The sequence below is a fragment of the Geotrypetes seraphini genome, chromosome 3 (genome assembly GCF_902459505.1).
Source record: "Geotrypetes seraphini chromosome 3, aGeoSer1.1, whole genome shotgun sequence".
Lineage (NCBI taxonomy): Eukaryota > Metazoa > Chordata > Amphibia > Gymnophiona > Dermophiidae > Geotrypetes > Geotrypetes seraphini.
This window is the reverse complement of record NC_047086.1, coordinates 62,971,023-62,988,236: the sequence shown is the minus strand read 5'-3', so window position 1 is coordinate 62,988,236 and position 17,214 is coordinate 62,971,023. Positions and strand designations below refer to the sequence as shown.

General features: G+C 41.0%; 1 protein-coding gene across 1 annotated transcript in view; it reads right to left on the bottom strand.

Moving 5' to 3' along the window:
- Nucleotides 1–13,697, bottom strand: part of KHDRBS2 (KH RNA binding domain containing, signal transduction associated 2) — a 626,093-nt gene extending 612,396 nt beyond the window's left edge. The window contains exon 1 of the mRNA XM_033937546.1: nt 13,595–13,697. Coding sequence (XP_033793437.1) covers nt 13,595–13,697 — 103 coding nt within the window. The remainder of the gene's footprint in view (nt 1–13,594) is intronic.
- Between the last annotated feature and the right edge of the window lie 3,517 nt (nt 13,698–17,214).

Sequence of the window (17,214 nt, the reverse complement as noted above, 5' to 3'; positions counted from 1 at the left end):
CTAATTCACATTACATCATACATAAAGTGCTAATTCAATTCAAAAACGTATTACTATCTCTCAATTTGTTGGTGGCCTTTGACCTCATAGATCACTCTTTTCTACTTTCCTGATTACAATACATAGGTTTCACTGACTCTCCCATTCCGTTAGTCACATCTGTCAAAATCTTGGGTATGACTTTAGATTTGAAGCTAACTTTTAGAACACAAATCTCTCAAGTTATGCAACCTTCATTTTTTAAACTGCACTTGATCAGGTGAGTACAATCCTTACTTTTTCCATCAGATTTAAACATTTTGATATACTGTCTTGTGATCCAAAAATTAGATTACTGCAACTTCTTATATGCTTGAAGGGGCATATACTTCTTGTAAGTTTATTCTATCCCTGATTTTGTCCTATATGAAAACTGATGAAACAGTTTTCATTTGCCAAGAAGCTACAAGGCCATTTTCTCTTTGTGTTCTGAGCTCTGTGTCTTACATTCTATTCTGTAGCTGACTAATTTTGCCAAGGTCATTCCTCCTCATGTACTGATCCCCACATCTTGCGTTTTAGCTGAGTGACCTTGCTTCTTGTGAGTCAGGACTTATATAAGAAACATTTGCTAGAACTTAGACAAAAAGACAGTATTATATGCCATAGTTATGGAAATTTCCCACTAAACCCCCCTTATGTTTGCTACCTCCTTCTAGCTGCTTTTATGTACCTGTTACCAAATATGGTCTTAGCATCTATACTCCTACTGTCATATACTAAAAAAACTGACCCATGTAAAATGCTATGAATATGTATGCAGCACTCATAATAAATGGACATCTCTTTGGAATAATAAGCGTTTGCATAAGCATCCTTTCTAAAGAGACTGTCTCCAGATATATCTGAGAGACGACAGGGTGTGGGCAAAGCGGTATTGGGACCAGAACCGGACCAAGTCCGTTTCAATGCTGGATTATGACAATAAACAAACAACCCTTCATAAACTACAGATAATCCAAAACACAGCTGTCAGTTAATCATCTTATCACTTACACAATACTGCTGATAACTTTTAAAATCCTTAGTTTGGGTGACCATCCATATCTTATACATCTCCTTACCCCATATGTCCTTTCATGATCACTGAGATCTGCCCACTAAAATCAGTTGAAAAGTCTCACATATTGAGAAACCATCCACAAACAGATACGATCTGTTACTTTTCCTGTACTCAGCCCCCAGCTCTGGAATTCCCTTCCTCCAACTCTCTGGAACATAAGAATAGCCTTACTGGGTCATACCAATGGTCCAGCTAGCCCATTAGCCTGTCCTCACAGTGGCCAATCCAGGTCACTAGTACCTGGTAAAAACCCAAAGAGTAGCAACACTCCATGCTACCAATCCAGGGCAAGCAGTGGCTTCCCTCATGTCTGTCTCAATAATACACTAAGGACTTTTTCTCAAGGAAATTGTCCAAACCTTTCTTAAAACCAGCTACGCTATCTGTTCTTACCACAACCCCTGGCAATGCATTCCAGAGTTTAACTATTCTTTTAGTGAAGAAATATTTCCTCCTATTGGTTTTAAAAGTATTTCCCTGTAACTTCATCAAGTGTACCCTAGTCTTCATAATATTTGACGGAATAAAACAATTGATTCACTTGTACCCATTCTACACCCACTCAGGATTTTATAGATTTCAATCATATCTCCTCTCAGCCATCTCTTTTCCAAGGTGAAGAGCCCTAACCTTTGTAATCTTTCCTCATATGAGAGGAGTTTCATCCCCTTTATCATCTTGATCACTCTTCTTTGAACCTTTTATAGTTACGCTATATCTTTCTTGAGATAAGGTAACCAGAATTGAATGCAATACTCCAGGGAGGTTGCACCATGGAGCAATACAGAGGCATAATATTCTTAGTCTTGTTGATATTGATATATTTAAAATAATTTCTAGCATCTCGTTTGCTTTTTTGACCGCTGCCACACATTGGGCTGAAGGTTTTATCATATTGTATACAATGACACCCAGATCTTTTTCTTGGGCATTAACCCTAACTCTGTCTTCAATTCACCCTAGAAAAATTCATTTTAAAGGTGTTTACCCATAGCATAGTCTCTGGACCTCTTCATTTCACCCTATTAAATAGACTTTAAGCTGCCTAGAGGACAAAGGGATACTATCAGGTATAATTTAATTCATCTTTAAGGAAAGTGTGATGGGTATATGGAAAAAGCTCCCAGTGGAGGTGAGAGAGATAAAAACAATCTAAATTGGGAAAGGAAAATATAGTAGAGATTAGTATTTGGTATGGATGGGTGGACTGGATAGGGCATATGGTCTTTATATGCCATCTGTTTTTATGATAATGTAGTACAGGGGTAGGGAACGAGGGTGACAATCCAGTCGGGATTTCAGGATTTCCCCAACATATATGCATGAGATCTATTTGCATGCACTGCTGCATTGTATGCAAATAGATCTCATGCATATTTATTGTTAAAATCCTGAAACCCTGATTGGATTGTGGCCCTTATTCCCCATCCCTGATGTAGGGGAAGACACAGGTTTTAAATCCCAGCTTTTGAGCTGAGCTGTGTCTTATTTGGTTTTCTAATTTTCCTATAAATATTGTCTGTGTAGTAACAGATGTGCTGTTACTTTTTTTTAAATTCCCAGAGAATTATATTTTACTCTATCATTGGATGACTAGTCTTTTATGGAAGTTCACTAACATTCCCCCATATAACCTTGAGAATAATCTCACAACAACTTAACTATCTGTATGAAACCCTAGTCCCAAAGGTATCAACCACTAGGAAAACACTGAAATTAAGGAGGTTTAATTAACAGGAGATGGTGTTATGTGACAAAGCTGAAACCGTCTCCTTACGCTACCGCCATCTTGATACACTCAAAACATAGGGCCTCTTCTATTAAACTGTGCTAGCAGTTTATAGCGAGGGGAGCCACACTGCTCTCAATGCTCATAGAGTTCCTATGAGCATCGGGAGCAGCGCAGGCCATTCAGGGTGGCCCTCTGCGCTAAAAACTGCTAGCGCAGTTTAACAGAAGAGGGGGATAGTCCCAGATTGGTGCAATCTCCTGTCAATTAAATCTCCTTGGTTTCTAATAGGCTGTTTTGAGTGAACCAATTTTATTTATTTAAAAAAAACTTCCAGCCTGCTTAAATCCTAAGTGGATTACAAAATCACATACACAAAATACAGATAACTTATACAATAAATAATAAACCTGAAAAAACTATGAAACCTACTGGCTTCACATCAGGCAATCGGCCAAGCCCGCTCTTACCATCTCCTGTTACTTAAACCTTCTTGATTGAAACAGTGATTTGATTAATATATATACCAGAGATTTTAATGGACTAGAATCCCCTAAGCAAGTATTGGGCCACCTGTCCAGCAGACCTGCTGCTTATTTCATAATCAAAAATTCAGGTACAGAACTAATTTTATAAACACACCAATGCTTCAAACTACTAAAGGTTAAATGCAGCCCTTAAACTTGTTCCTCTAAACAATTAAGCAATGATTGTACTCCAAGTGTAGCAATTAGTACAGTGGCCTACCCTATATTATTTCTTTATTTTCTGTAGACAAAATAATAATAATTAAAATTTAAAAAAAACAAGCAAACCCCAGTATAATAATGTGCACTTTTCTATTGATCAGGTTGGTTTTATTTCATTCCCCATATTCACTGCTCGTGTAGTTCAGCTGTTAGGTCTGACGCTGCAAATCCTGACAGCTGGTGAGGCAGTACATCTGTTGGATCTGCATATATGTATTGTGCAGATGGAACCTGCAGAAGCCTTTAAGGTCCTCTTAAAACATTTAGCTTTGGTTATATTTCTCTCTTGAGAAATATGTGACAGAAACAAAAGTACACAAAGGCATTTTCAAGTTGTCTTGATCAGTATTAACCCCTTACTCCATCACAATGATTTTTAAATTACTGGTACGGAGAATATTAAGGGCTTATGCTAAGAAGATTCTTTGTTAAAAGGCACTTTAATAAAACCCAATTCTCGTTATGCTTTTGTTTATTCCTAAATTACACTGCAATCACTCTACCATCCAAACAAAAATGAATTAAATTAACATGCCTAATTCTAGTTTGTCAAAGGATATTTAAATTTACACAATGTTTACTGTTAACGTGGTTATATTTTCTGTAACACGTTCAAATGAAAGAAAAAAAAAAAAGGGCATAAATTTTGTGAAAAAGGTATCTTCTTTACCCCGACCCCTAAATAAAATTGCATTCAGTTAGTGATCTCCTGAGAAATACAGATGAAGGACCTATTGAGAGTAAAATTCATTTATGTGAACTCTTTTGCAGAGTCAGAGATGGTTAACACAGTGGGCAGCCTCATGGAATATGACAGGAAAATAAATATAGCTTCAGCCTTTGGCTTTCATTGTTTTTCATTGTTTTTCTTTGTCAGTCCTCCAACTCCTTGGACACTAGTATGGTTTATGGTTTATTTATTTATATCCCACCCTTACCCAGGGTGGGTTACAAAAAATACATATAAATTAACACCAAATAATATAATACAACACACACTACTTACAACAAACACTCCACTTTCAATACATGCTTCAAAATCATGCTCCATATTTCATCTGACAAAAAAAGATACCGTTTAAGTAATCGCTTAAAACTTGCCAAGTTATGATGTTGATGCATGTATAAAAGGTAGCTTATTCCATCCTCTCAGGCCCATACAACAAAATATGCTATCCCTGGACACTCACCAATACTCCATCTATGATAGCGTTGAGTTAACTTTTTATCGCATACAGATTTTCATACTAATGCCTCAATGGGAGTTCAGATCTCCACACGAGCATTAAAACTCACTGTGGTTGGAGTCGTCATTATTCCTGGCATAGCATTATAAATGCTATTACATTTATCTTAACAATTCTTATTTATTCTTGCATTTTAGTGTTTTAGTTAAGTAGATTAAATAACTTAGCTTTATAAGCAGATTACTCCCCTTCCCAACGTGTTTCGTTTAACTTTGTCAAGAATGGGTGAACTAAGCTAGTCTTGATGAAGTTACAGGCAAAGTGAGTTATAATGCTCGTGTAGAGATCTGAACTCCCGTTGAAGCATTAGTATGAAAATATGTAAGCGATAAGAAGTTAACTCAATGCTTTATTATAATTGAGAAAACTGAACAACATATGAAAGATCCCTGGACACTGCCAGTCTAAGGTCTTTAACAGATGCTCTTAAGCTCTGGAAAACAAGACCAAAATAACTAATGTTGGAGATTTACTTTTAAGGTTTGGATTGCTTCAATAGTCTATAACAGTGTTCTTCAACCTTTTTACACCTATGGACCGGTGGAAATAAAAGAATTATTTTGTGGACCAGCAAACTACTAAGACTGAAATTTAAAAAAACATTTCCACCCCATCCCCGTGAGCTCAGTCCCTGCAAACCATCTGATCCCATCCGCACAAGCCTCAGTTATGACTTTATATTGAACGTATTTTATTAAAGTATAAAAAGAAACAATATTCTGTACAATTGTCATTTTATAAATACAAATAATACAGAGCAAGGATCAACAAAACCCCTGTCTCCTCTCCCCTTCACATATATTCCCTCTACTATCAAGAAAACTGAATAAGCCAAATTATTACAGAATGCTACACAGAAATATCATGCTAACAGAATATTGCAGTCACACATGACAGAAACAGTGTTAGGAGAGTGAAACTAGGGCAACTGTCCCCTGGTCAGAGAGAGCCCTAAGCCAGCTGGAAGTTAAAGAAGCACTGCCTGGACTCTGCAGTTCCCAGTTATATTTAACACCAGCTCTAGCAGGATGCATATTTCAAATCTGATGTATTCTAATCACAAAATAGAAATAAAATTATTTTTTTCTACCTTTTGTCATCTCTTTTTTGCTTTCATCTTCTTTTCACTCTCTTCCTTCCAGTGTCTACCCTCTCCCCCTTCCATATGGTATCTGCCTTCTTTCTATGCCCCTCTCCCCTTTCCATCCAGCCTGCGCCCCCTCTCTCCTTTTTACATGATTCATTCCAGCTTCACTGCTCTCTTAATTTTTATCTCTCCTATACCAGATCTAGCATCTCTGTCCCTCTCTCTTTATTTTTCTGCTGACCCCCTTCCAATCTCTCTCTACTTTCTCATTCCTCTGTCTCTTCACTTTCCCTCATCTGATCTCTTCATTCCACTCTGACTCCTTCCCCTCCTCTAATCTCCCTGCCAGCTGTTTCCTTCCTTTTCTCCTCCTCCCCTGTCCAGCAGTAACCCTTCTCCCTTCCCTCCTCCCCCATCCAACAGTAACTCTCTTCTCTTCCCTTTACTTCCTCCCTTCCCAGCAGCATCTCTCCTTCTCCTTCCCTCCAGGTCCAGTAGCAGCTCCCCCTTTATCTAGCAGCTTCCCAGCATCCAACAATGGCTTCCTCCCCTTCCCTTTGCTCCTGTCCCAGCAGCTCTCTGTACTTGCCTGCAGCAATGATTCACTTAGGCAGCATTGGGTTCTTTGATGGGTCATGCTGTCTCTGAGGAAAGAGGAAGTTGCATTATCAGAGGCAGACCGCAACTCAGCAAAAGCCCCAAGGCTGCCTAAGTGAATCGCTTCTGTAGGCAAGTACTGAGAGCTGCTGGGAGGGGAGCGGAGGGGAGGAAGCTACTGTCAGAGGCTCTCGCTGACCCTGCACCAGTGTGTGGACCGGCGGTTGAAGAACACTGGTCTTTAATAAAATGTTTCTCTTCCTCTCTCCCCCCCTTTTTTTTAAAGTTTTCATTTTATGGGGTCCTTTTTTTAAGTTGTGCAAGGAAGTGGGCTTAGCATATCTTTACATGGGCCTTTCCCACGCTCTAAGCCCATTTCTAGTGCAGTTGTCATAACATAACATAATATTGTGCTTCTTAACCGCGAAACCATAAGTTGACAGCCAAAGCAACTCACAATAGAATGGAGTCACATGATCATATTTTTTAAGACCGTAGATCATTCTAACCGCTGTATTCTGAGTTTAATCATGTTTTTCTTGGGGATTGTTAAATATACAATATTACAATAATCCAAAAGACTCAATAATAAAGATTGTACCAGAAGCTTAAAAACAGAAAAATCAAAAAAGGGTTTGATGGTACGTAGTTTCCATAGCATGTAATAACCTTTTCTTATTTGTTCTATTTTTGGCTTTACAGTAGTGTTTGCATTAGCACATGACCGTTAAAAAAAAAATTCTGTGAGAGCACTTACATCCTCCTGTTCAAGAGATGTTAAGGGCCCCTGTGTTATGGAATGGAGGTGGCCACAGGGGCCATGGCCCCCATTAGAGAATTTCAGGAAACCTAAATAGTGTTTGGATACTAAAAGTAAAAAAAAAACTTGGTGCAAAAACTTTTACTCAAAATGGAAACACACAAAATGCACCAAATAACATAATTCACATAAATATTAAAGGTGATTTTTACTTTTGTGCTCAGAGATCTGATCTCATTGAGACTAGAGTGAGCAAATTACCCACTTTTAAATGACTCTTCACCCAATCATTGCACAATTTCTTTGTTTTTATTAATAGCGATACTTTTTTAAAAAAACACTTAACTTATAGTAGTGTGGTGAGTACTCCTCATTCAAGCTCGGGGTATTGACGTGTTTCACATTCCGCTGCTTCAGAGAACCCTGACCATCACAACCAGTTTTTCAATGAACTTGCCCACACAGTCTCAAGAAAAAAAATAACCTAGTGCCATGAATGGTGAATACCAAGCATGTGAAAAGTCTTTTTATAAGATTATTGCTTCAAGTGCTGCCCCAGAAGTCTTCATTCTGCAGCATGAAGATTTCTGGGGCAGGCCGACAGCAGCAGGCTCACTCATTGCTGCTGCCCAAAGGTTTAAAATGAGAATGGCCTTGGAGGAGGAAGGTGAGGGAGGCGGGAGCTGCAGAGAGAGATCTAGGGTGGAGCTTTTCCTCCTCCCACCAAACAAAAACGTTCTGCTGCCTATGGGATGCACTAACCTATTAGTGTAGCAGTGACATCAGCTTGCTAGCTAGTTAGCACATCCAATTCCCCTCAAAATATAGGCTTCTTATACCCCATTCTATTAACTGCACTCTCCGATCATCCAATCAAAACTTGCCGGCAATCCCTTCACTAAGACATGTTAACTTCATAAGAAACAGTATCTTTTCAATCACCGCCCCATCGCTCTGGAACTCAGCACCAAACTATTTATGAGATATCACAACTTTAGATAAATTTAAATCTAGTTTAAAAACTATGCTTTTTAAAGATTCTTTTGCAGTATAACTGTCCTTTTAAGGATGTTTTAACTCCTCTTTTATCATGCCTTTATCTAGCCTTCACATAAGACCAGTGCCCTAACTGAGACCAGTCCTATCTGTGTACGTTCCGTTTCAGCAGGAACTTGTCTAACTTTGTCTTGAATCCTTGGAAGGTGTTTTCCTCTATAACAGCCTCCAGAAGAGCATTCCAGTTTTCCACCACTCTCTGGGTGAAGAACTTCCTTAAATTTGTAAGGAATCTATCCCCTTTTAACTTTAGAGAGTGCCATCTCGTTCTCCCTACCTTGGAGAGGGTGAACAACCTGCCTTTATCTACTAAGTCTATTCCCTTCAGTATCTAGCTCAGCCATTTAGGTCGAGCTCTCTGTTTCCCCGTCCTTCTGTTTTTTCCCCCCTTTTTGTTCTTTCCTATCAGTAATTGTAGTTCTTCCCCCTCCTCTCGTGCCAGTTCATTTTTGGTCCGTCAGTCATGATTTTTTGTTTTTTGATGTTTCTCTGATGAAAACTCTGTAGTGTTTTAGTTGCCTGTATTTTGTAACTTTTTTTTATTATGTAATGCCACCTTGATTATGGATAAGGCGGAATAAGATAATTTTAATAAACTTGCATAGATTCCTGTGAAACTTATGTGCTTTCATTACTTCTATTCTTGTCACCTGACATTCATGTTTGTCTCATAGACATTGTGGACCAGATTTTATAAACAGCCCTGCAAGTTAGGCAGCGGTAGGTGCGCTTCTGCTGCCTTAATTGTTTTAATTGGTTTTAATTGAAGCAGTAATTTACCATGCCACTAAAAACAATTAAAACATTTAAAAAAATAGGCATCATGAGGCACCTATCCTTGTAGGTGCCAGAATTATGTCTAAGCATGGTGCCTAGCGGTGCCTAAAGTCAAAGTAGGATTGGTTAGGGGCTGAGATGAACTTAGGTGCCTGTAATGTAGGTCTTTAAAACCCTGGCACCTTAGATTTTCGATAAATGGAATTCTGTTAACACACCTACACGAGACTGACATGCAGCCATCACCGTTTATGAAGACATCATGATGTGGCAATGCCGGGTGCCACCACCACAGGTGCTGTTTGTATTTTTTTCTAGAGACTGTGTGGGCCTGGAAGGGCCTTAGGCATCTGAGCCAATCAGGGTCTTAGGCCCCTCCCTCTGTATCCTGGGATACTGTCAAGCCAATCAGGGTCTTGGACTCCTCCCTTTGTATCCTGGTATACAGAGGGAGGAGCCAAAGGTCCTGATTGGCTCATTCAAGCCAATCAGGGCCTTAGACTATTTCCCCCTTGTATCCCTTGAGAGGTGCTTTAGGTGTCTGAGCCCATCAGAGCCTTAGGCCCCTCCCCATGCATCACAGGATGCACCGGGGAAAGAAAGGCCTAACATTTTGGACTGGCAGGCCTACGAACAGGACAAACTAAGCTTCCCTCCTACCCCAACTTCTCTGAAAAGGTATGGGGGATTCAGAGGGTGGGGGTGGTATGTCGGGGAACCTTTGGTGGCAGGCGGGAGTGTGATTCCCTCCTGAAATTTTTTCTCACATGGAGGAGGTGGGGTCAGCATGATAGGAGGAAATGGGCATTCCTCCTGCTGTTTCACTGCCGCCGGGGGGGGGAAGGTTTGCATGGCAGGAGGGCATCCTTCCTGCCATTTTGTCTTGTGTGGGGAGGGGGTGAAGAGCTGAGTTTTGCTATCTGTTCTTCTGACAAATCCACATGGATTCCACAAACTGTTAGTACTTTCAGGAGTCTCCCACTGTACTAGGGCTCATGCGAGGTAACCAGGATGACCAAAAGCCCTGATCTTACTCCTCTCCTCTGTTTTAAATTAGTTTCCCCTCCCCTTAAATCAGGGACCTTTAACTTCTCCCACATTCGCTCACCATAGAATCCTGTGCCTCCTTTTCTGTAGCAGAGGCATTCTGGGGGGGGGGGGGGGGTCATATATGTATGCATAGGGCAGTCTGAAGGGTCAGAGATTTATTTTGCACTGAACTAGGCCCACATGGTTGGGATCATCTCAGCTTATCTGTCCATGTACAGTTGATGGGGTCACTGACAAAGATGCCTGGGAGGGTCATAGTGATGGGAGCACCACTGGTAATTGCCATATGGGTTCCATACATTTTACACAACATGCCTTACCCAATGGCCTACATACATATAAGGGTGAAAGCTGTGGGACTTATGCTTACCTTTCCAGTTTGCTCTGGAATCTTCTCTACAAATTTTGGGACATGAGAAAAATGCCATCAGCTCCCACCATGTACCCCTGGGCATCATGGACCCGATAGTCAAAGCAATTTAAGCTTGCTCTCTGGCAGTTGCATGCAAAACATTGCAGTTGTGATGCCTTGTGGCAGCTTTATGGTACCTTAGTACTAAAGACTGCTGTAAAAGGTTGCAACGCTTGTATTGAAGAAGCAGCCACTAAGGATAGGAATGAGGGGGGAGGGAATTTACTCCTGCCTTATTGTCCTCACTAGACCCCTGGGAGCCTACCAAAATGGGGTGGGGTAATGGAGTACTTAAGGTCACCAAAGAAGGAAGGGAGCCTGAGGGGGTCTTAAAATAGGTTTTGAAACTAATGCAGGTCCTAATCAATATTCAGCCAGGGCCTGCATAGATGTCTTATGTTGACCCTAGGTGAATATTGATCAGGACCTGCATAAGCTCTGGCAAAAATTAGCCCTTGATATTCAGTGTCAGTGCCTGCATATGGCCTGGAACTGAATATCTAAAGCTAATTTAGCCAGCGAAAGTCAGAATTTAAAAAAATGTTGAATACCACCAACTGAATATCGGCAGGTATGCTTATTGTAAGTGTGCATGCATGGAAAAATCCCCTAATGTAGCCTATGGTGAATTGGGGCCCTTTTAGGGAATGACATTCATTGTGACAATATTGCTTTGGATTAAGTTTCAAATTTTATTAAAATCTGATGTGATCGCTTATCTATTGTTACTCAGCGAGATACAATTAAAAAAAAATAAGAATATAAAATATCATACAACTTATGAATTCTTAACAGTAAAACAACATGAACAATACAAACGCATATACTAACTGGTACATAAGGGGGTAGAACAACAATCTGTTTTTAGAAAAGAGAGAGGTAACATATATGAAGAGCACAATAAGGAAGGGGGTGGGAAAACATGAAGAAGAAAGCAGGAATATCCCTTTGGAAGGTAATCCAGAATTTATTATAATTTGGACCACTGAGTTGCTGTGCAACTAAAATCTATCCAGTGCATAGTAAGGGGGGAGGACTGCTCTGGATGCCATCTTCATGGGGGGAGGAGGCACCAGCACCTCTCTTCCACTCCCCCCTCTCCCCATGTACCTCTTTAATTATCTGCCAACGCAAACAGCATCTTCCACTTGCTGCTCACGCCAGCCTTGGCTCTCCTCTGACATCATTTCCTGGTCACAGGACCAGGATGTGATGTCAGAATAGAGCCAAGGCTGGCACGAACAGTGTGTGGAAGATAATGATTGCACCAGTGAACATTTCAAGAGGTACTCGTGGGCAAGGGGTTCTCAAGTGGCAGAGAAGAGTTGGGGGGAACCCAAGCGGCAGAAAAACATGGGGGGTAGATTACGTGGCAATGTTGGGTGCCACCACCCCATGCGCCAACCTCCCTCACTACGTCACTGGATCTATCTGATACCTATGTTGACTCAGTGAGCACATACTCAGTGTTACCTTGATTGCTAATTTTTGTTCAAGAATATATTGGAGGATTGTTTTTTTAACCTATGATTGAGGAGCTTATAGCCATGAATAGTGTTATTGTTGTCATATAAGACAGAGCCATCTTCTCTTAATTAGTACACGTTCTAGTCAGTGTAACACAGTAACAATTTTCAGTCACGTTGCAAGCAAAATCATGCTAATGCCTATGGGATTTCAGACCACCCCCGAGTATCATAATAATAATAATAATAATAATAATAGTAATAATTTTTTTTTTATATACCACCAAAGCCATAGAAGTTCGAGGTGGTTTACAGTGAAGAAGAGCTGGACAATCAGTGAATGGGTACAATCAGAGAAAAGGTACAAACAGTAAGTGGAACAATCTGCAGAATAGATACAATTAATAGAGGTAAGAAGGGGGGCTGGAGCAATGTAAGGGTCAGGAGAAGGGGTTCAATAACTCATTGGGGTTCAATTCCTTATTCTTCCCAACATGGCAAAAGCTTACTTCTATTTGGTTTTGATTTTCTTTATTTCATAATTTATATAATTTAAGGAATTTCTAAATAGTTTTAAATAAATAACTTAGCTTTTCAGCATTTCAGCAGAGTTCTCCCCTCTACCAACGCATTTCGCTTTATCTTTATGAAGGTTGGGGAAGCTGAATATAACTATCTCATTTACTATGCCACCAGCAATCAAAGAGGTCATTTTAGTTTTTGGAAATGTGTTTGCTTCTATGGTTTGAAACAATTTTGTCATCAGTTACACTCAGGAGACACTGAGGTTTGCACAGATATTTTTTAAAAATGATTTTATTGTAAGACTGTAAGACCTATCTTCACAATTACCTCTGTGCTATTTCATGCTGTGTGAGCTCTAGTCTTGTCATGCTGAAACAAAATTTTCTTCTTGTGCTTCCAATCCAAACTCTTCTCAATTGTCCTTTCAATGGTTTGAGGGCTGCAATGTAACACTTTGGGTATGTATCCAATTGACTTTTACAGGCATGGCAACCTTTCTTGTATTAGACTCATCTTTTGCTGTTGCAGGTTGTTCACTCCATTTTTTTTATCATACATAGTAGTCCTAATAAGGCGCTGCTAACCTTATTACTATTGATTCAGACCTCACAGAGATGCTGTTTGTAAAATAGGTGGATTTATTATAAAGCAAATGACAACATACAAAAGATATAATCAAAAGCTACAGCGTTCTGTATGAAGCAGAAATAATTAACACACAACTGCAGACTGTGAAATTCCCTTTCTGCTCCCCTAACCTTATTCTGCAACATTTATTATATTATTCCAACTTGTTGGTAAACTTATCAGCAGACTAAATCAATTTGTTATAGATACATATTCGCCTTCTTAATTGGCCTAACTTTATTGGCACACGTCATGATTATTTACGTATGTCATTACCACACTAGGACGGCTGCTCCAAAAAGCACCTAACTTATCTGTACCCAACAGCCTTTCCTGGGGCCGTCCACAAAAGGTAATCCAGGCATGACAAAAGGTTATCCAGGCATGACCTCCTGTCTTTCCCCACTGACCTTTCCCTCCTCTTCTTCCTTTTTCCATTTCTGCTATCGGTGTTGTGGGCGCTGTGTACATGCTGATCCTCAGGGTTCCTTTAGAAAAGGTCACGTAAGCCATTCTGTTGTCTGTAACTTTTTTATAACTATCTTTTCCATGTAGCTGCTTGGCAACAGCTTGGGCTTACTTTACTTCTGCTTTCTGTGTGCTAGGTTGGCTCTTTTATCTTGATGGCAATCTTGTTCTGAAGTTGCCACATAATTCCAAGAACATCTGTACTTGAAGTTTCACAGAGACAGAGAAGGTCTGTTAAAATAGCATGCACAGAAAAAGCTATTATAGTGTCCATTATGCTGCTTGGCCTGTTTTTTTTCCTCTGTAGAGATGGAGGGTCCCACAGGGGTCTTCCCTCACTTCTCAGTCATAAGAACATAACAGTTAAAGAGAAGGGTGACAAAAATGATAAAAGGGATGGGATGACTTCTCTATGAAGAAAGGTTAAAGTAGCTAGGACTCCAGCTTGGAGAAATGACAGCTCAGGCACTGGCGTACCAAGGGGGAGGACGGGGGGGGGGGAGGGCGGTTCGCCCCGGTTGTACGCCCCAAGTTGGTGCACAGCTGGCCACCCACCGGGGAATAGGCTGCCGCCGGGGAATAGGCTGTCACTGCCGCCATTGGGAACAAGCCGGCGCCGAGTTCTCCCTGCTTTTCTTCCTCATGGGCCGACCAACTCTCGCCACCCAATGTCAATTCTGACATCGGAGAGGACGTTCTGGGCCAGCCAATCACTGCCTGGCTGGCCCGGAACGTCCTCTCCGACGTTAGAATTGATGTCGGGCGGCAAGAGTTGGTCGGCCCCGTGGGGAAGAAAAGCAGGGAGGGAGAACTCGGCGCTGGCCTGTTCCCGATGGCGGCAGTTGCAGCCTTTCCCCGGCAACGGTGGCAACAGCATGTTTCCCAATGGCGGTGGCTTTGAGGAGGGCAGGGAGAAAGAAAGAAAGAAAGAAAGAAAGAAAGAAAGGGGGCAGGGTGAAACAAAGAAAGAAAAAAAATGGGGCACAGAGAGAGAGAAACACAGACATAGAGAAAGAAAGGGGGCATGGAGAGAGAAAGAAAGAAGGAGGCAGGGTGAAACAAAGAAAGAAAGAAAAAAATGGGGAACGGAGAGAGAGAAAGACAGACATAGAGAAAGAAAGGGGGCATGGAGAGAAAAATAATGAAGGGGGCAGGGTAAAAGAAAGAAAGAAATGGGGCACGGAGAGAGAGAGAAAGACAGACATACAGAAAGAAAGGGGGCATGGAGAGAGAAAGAAAGAAGGGGGCAGGATGAAACAAAGAAAAAGTTGGGGAAGGGAATGAGGTCTGGAGGAGAGGAAGCATACAGGAGGCTGAAAGAAGGGAAGAAATATTGGATGCACAGTCAGAAGCATAAAGTGCAACCAGAGACTGATGAAATTACCAAACAAAGGTAGGAAAAATGATTTTCTTTTCAATTTAGTGATCAAAATGTGTCCGTTTTGAGAATTTATATATGCTGTCTATATTTTGCACTATGGCCCCCTTTTACTTAACCGCAATAGCGTTTTTTAGCGCAGGGAGCCTATGAGCGTCGAGAGCAGTATGGGGCATTCAGCGCAGCTCCCTGCACTAAAAACCACTATCGCGGTTTAGTAAATAGGGAGGGGGTATATTTGTCTATAGTTGTTACTGAGGTGACATTGCATAAAGTCATCTGCCTTGACTTCTTTGAAAACCCGCGGAATATAAATGATAATTAACATTTTCTCTGCGTAGTTTGTGTTTTTAAAATTTTATTGTTGGTAGATCATTTTGACTTGGCTACAAAGTTAAGGGGGAGGGAGGGGAGCTGCTGAAAGACATCTAGTAATCCTTGCAGGCTTGACTGTGCAGGGAATTATTTTTGTAAAATCATGTTCTGTTATGTGACTGGCATTATTTAGACTTTAATTTCTATGAATGAATAGAATGAAAATGATATAAAATTACTTTCTTGTTTGTATGTGCGTGCGCTGAAGGAAAATGGAGAGAGAGTGGGCTGAGGATGCTGAAGGGAAATGGGGAAGAGAGAGTGGGGAGAAGACATTGATTTATAAATTGACAATTGTACAGAATATTGTTTCTTTTTATACTTTAATATAATAAGTTCAATATAAAACAATTCAAGGCTTGTGTGGATGAAATCAGGTGGTTTGTGGGGATGGGGACCGAGCTTACAGGGATTAGTACAATAAAACGGTATTTTCTTATTTCTCATTATTTGTTTTATTTTTATTTGTTAATTTATAAAGTAGTGACTATTATGTATCAGTTTTTTCAAATTTACATCTACTGTCTTTATATTTTGCATAGTATTAGAGGACACGTGTTACTGTTTTTGTGGTGTGGTGTTGCATTGTATGCAGAGTCTGGTTTCTTGGCGGTTCAGTTTAACTTTTGTCTACATATTTCTATTTTTAGTTTGTGATCATTTCATATTGGGCGAGGGTGTATCTCTGTTCTATGTGTATGAAAGGAATATAGTTTTCAGTTGGCATTGACTGCAGGATCAATTGACTGTGCTTAGTTTTACAATGTATGTGTTGGTGTTCTAGTGCTCACTGCAGTGTTTAAGATGCTGCCTTTTCCTAGGTACACTCTTGATGTGCGATATGTGGATTGTTACTAAAAATCATATTTTTCATATAGATGGGGGGGTGTCAAAAAATGATGGGCCCCAGGTGTCACATATGCTAGGTACGCCACTGAGCTCAGGGTTAGAGAATGACACAGGGACAAATTTTTCCCCATTCCTGCGGGAACTCATCTTCCCGTCTCATCCCAGCATGTTCTTTTCCTGTCCCTGCCCCATTCCTGCATGCTCTCTCCTTAGCTGTACAAGTCTCAAATACTTTAAAATTATAAGTGTTTAAGGCTAGTGTGGTTAAGGCAGAGCTTACAGGAATGAGGCAGGGACAGTGACAAAATTCACAGGGATGGGATGGGATGGAGAAATTGAGTTTCTGTGGAGACGGGGAAAAATTTGTCCCTGTGTCATTCTCTACTCAGGGGTGATAAGATAAAGGTCTACAAAATACTGAGTGCAGTGGAAAGGGTAGATGTTTTATTACTTGGGATCTATCTAGCTACTTGGCACCTGGGTTGGCCACTATTGGAAACAGGATACTGGGCCTGATGGACATTTTGGGCACGGATTCTGTAAACTGCGTCCCAATTGTAGGCAGCTGTAGGCCTTAGGCGCCTGGGCCAGTGAGACCTTAGGCTCCTCTGGGATGGACTGGAAAGGGCAGGCCCACCTCATTTTGAGAGACAGTCCTGCCGGACAGACGGTGGGAAGATCCAGCCAACCAGCCAACTTTCAAAGTTAGCAGGGGGGGGGGGTTCCGGGAAGGGTTTCTGCAATCTTCATGTGGGTGTGTTCTGGCAAGAGGGATTGGGCACTCTCCTGCCGGTGATATTCCAGGGGTGTGTGTGTTCCGGGGTGTTCCGGCAGGAGATATTGGGCACCCTCCTGCTGGTGATTTTTGGGGGTTTCCAGCAGGAAGGATTGGGCATTCCTCATACCACATTTGTTCTGGTGGAGGGGACTTGCAGCCACAGCCGCTATACTTATCACAGG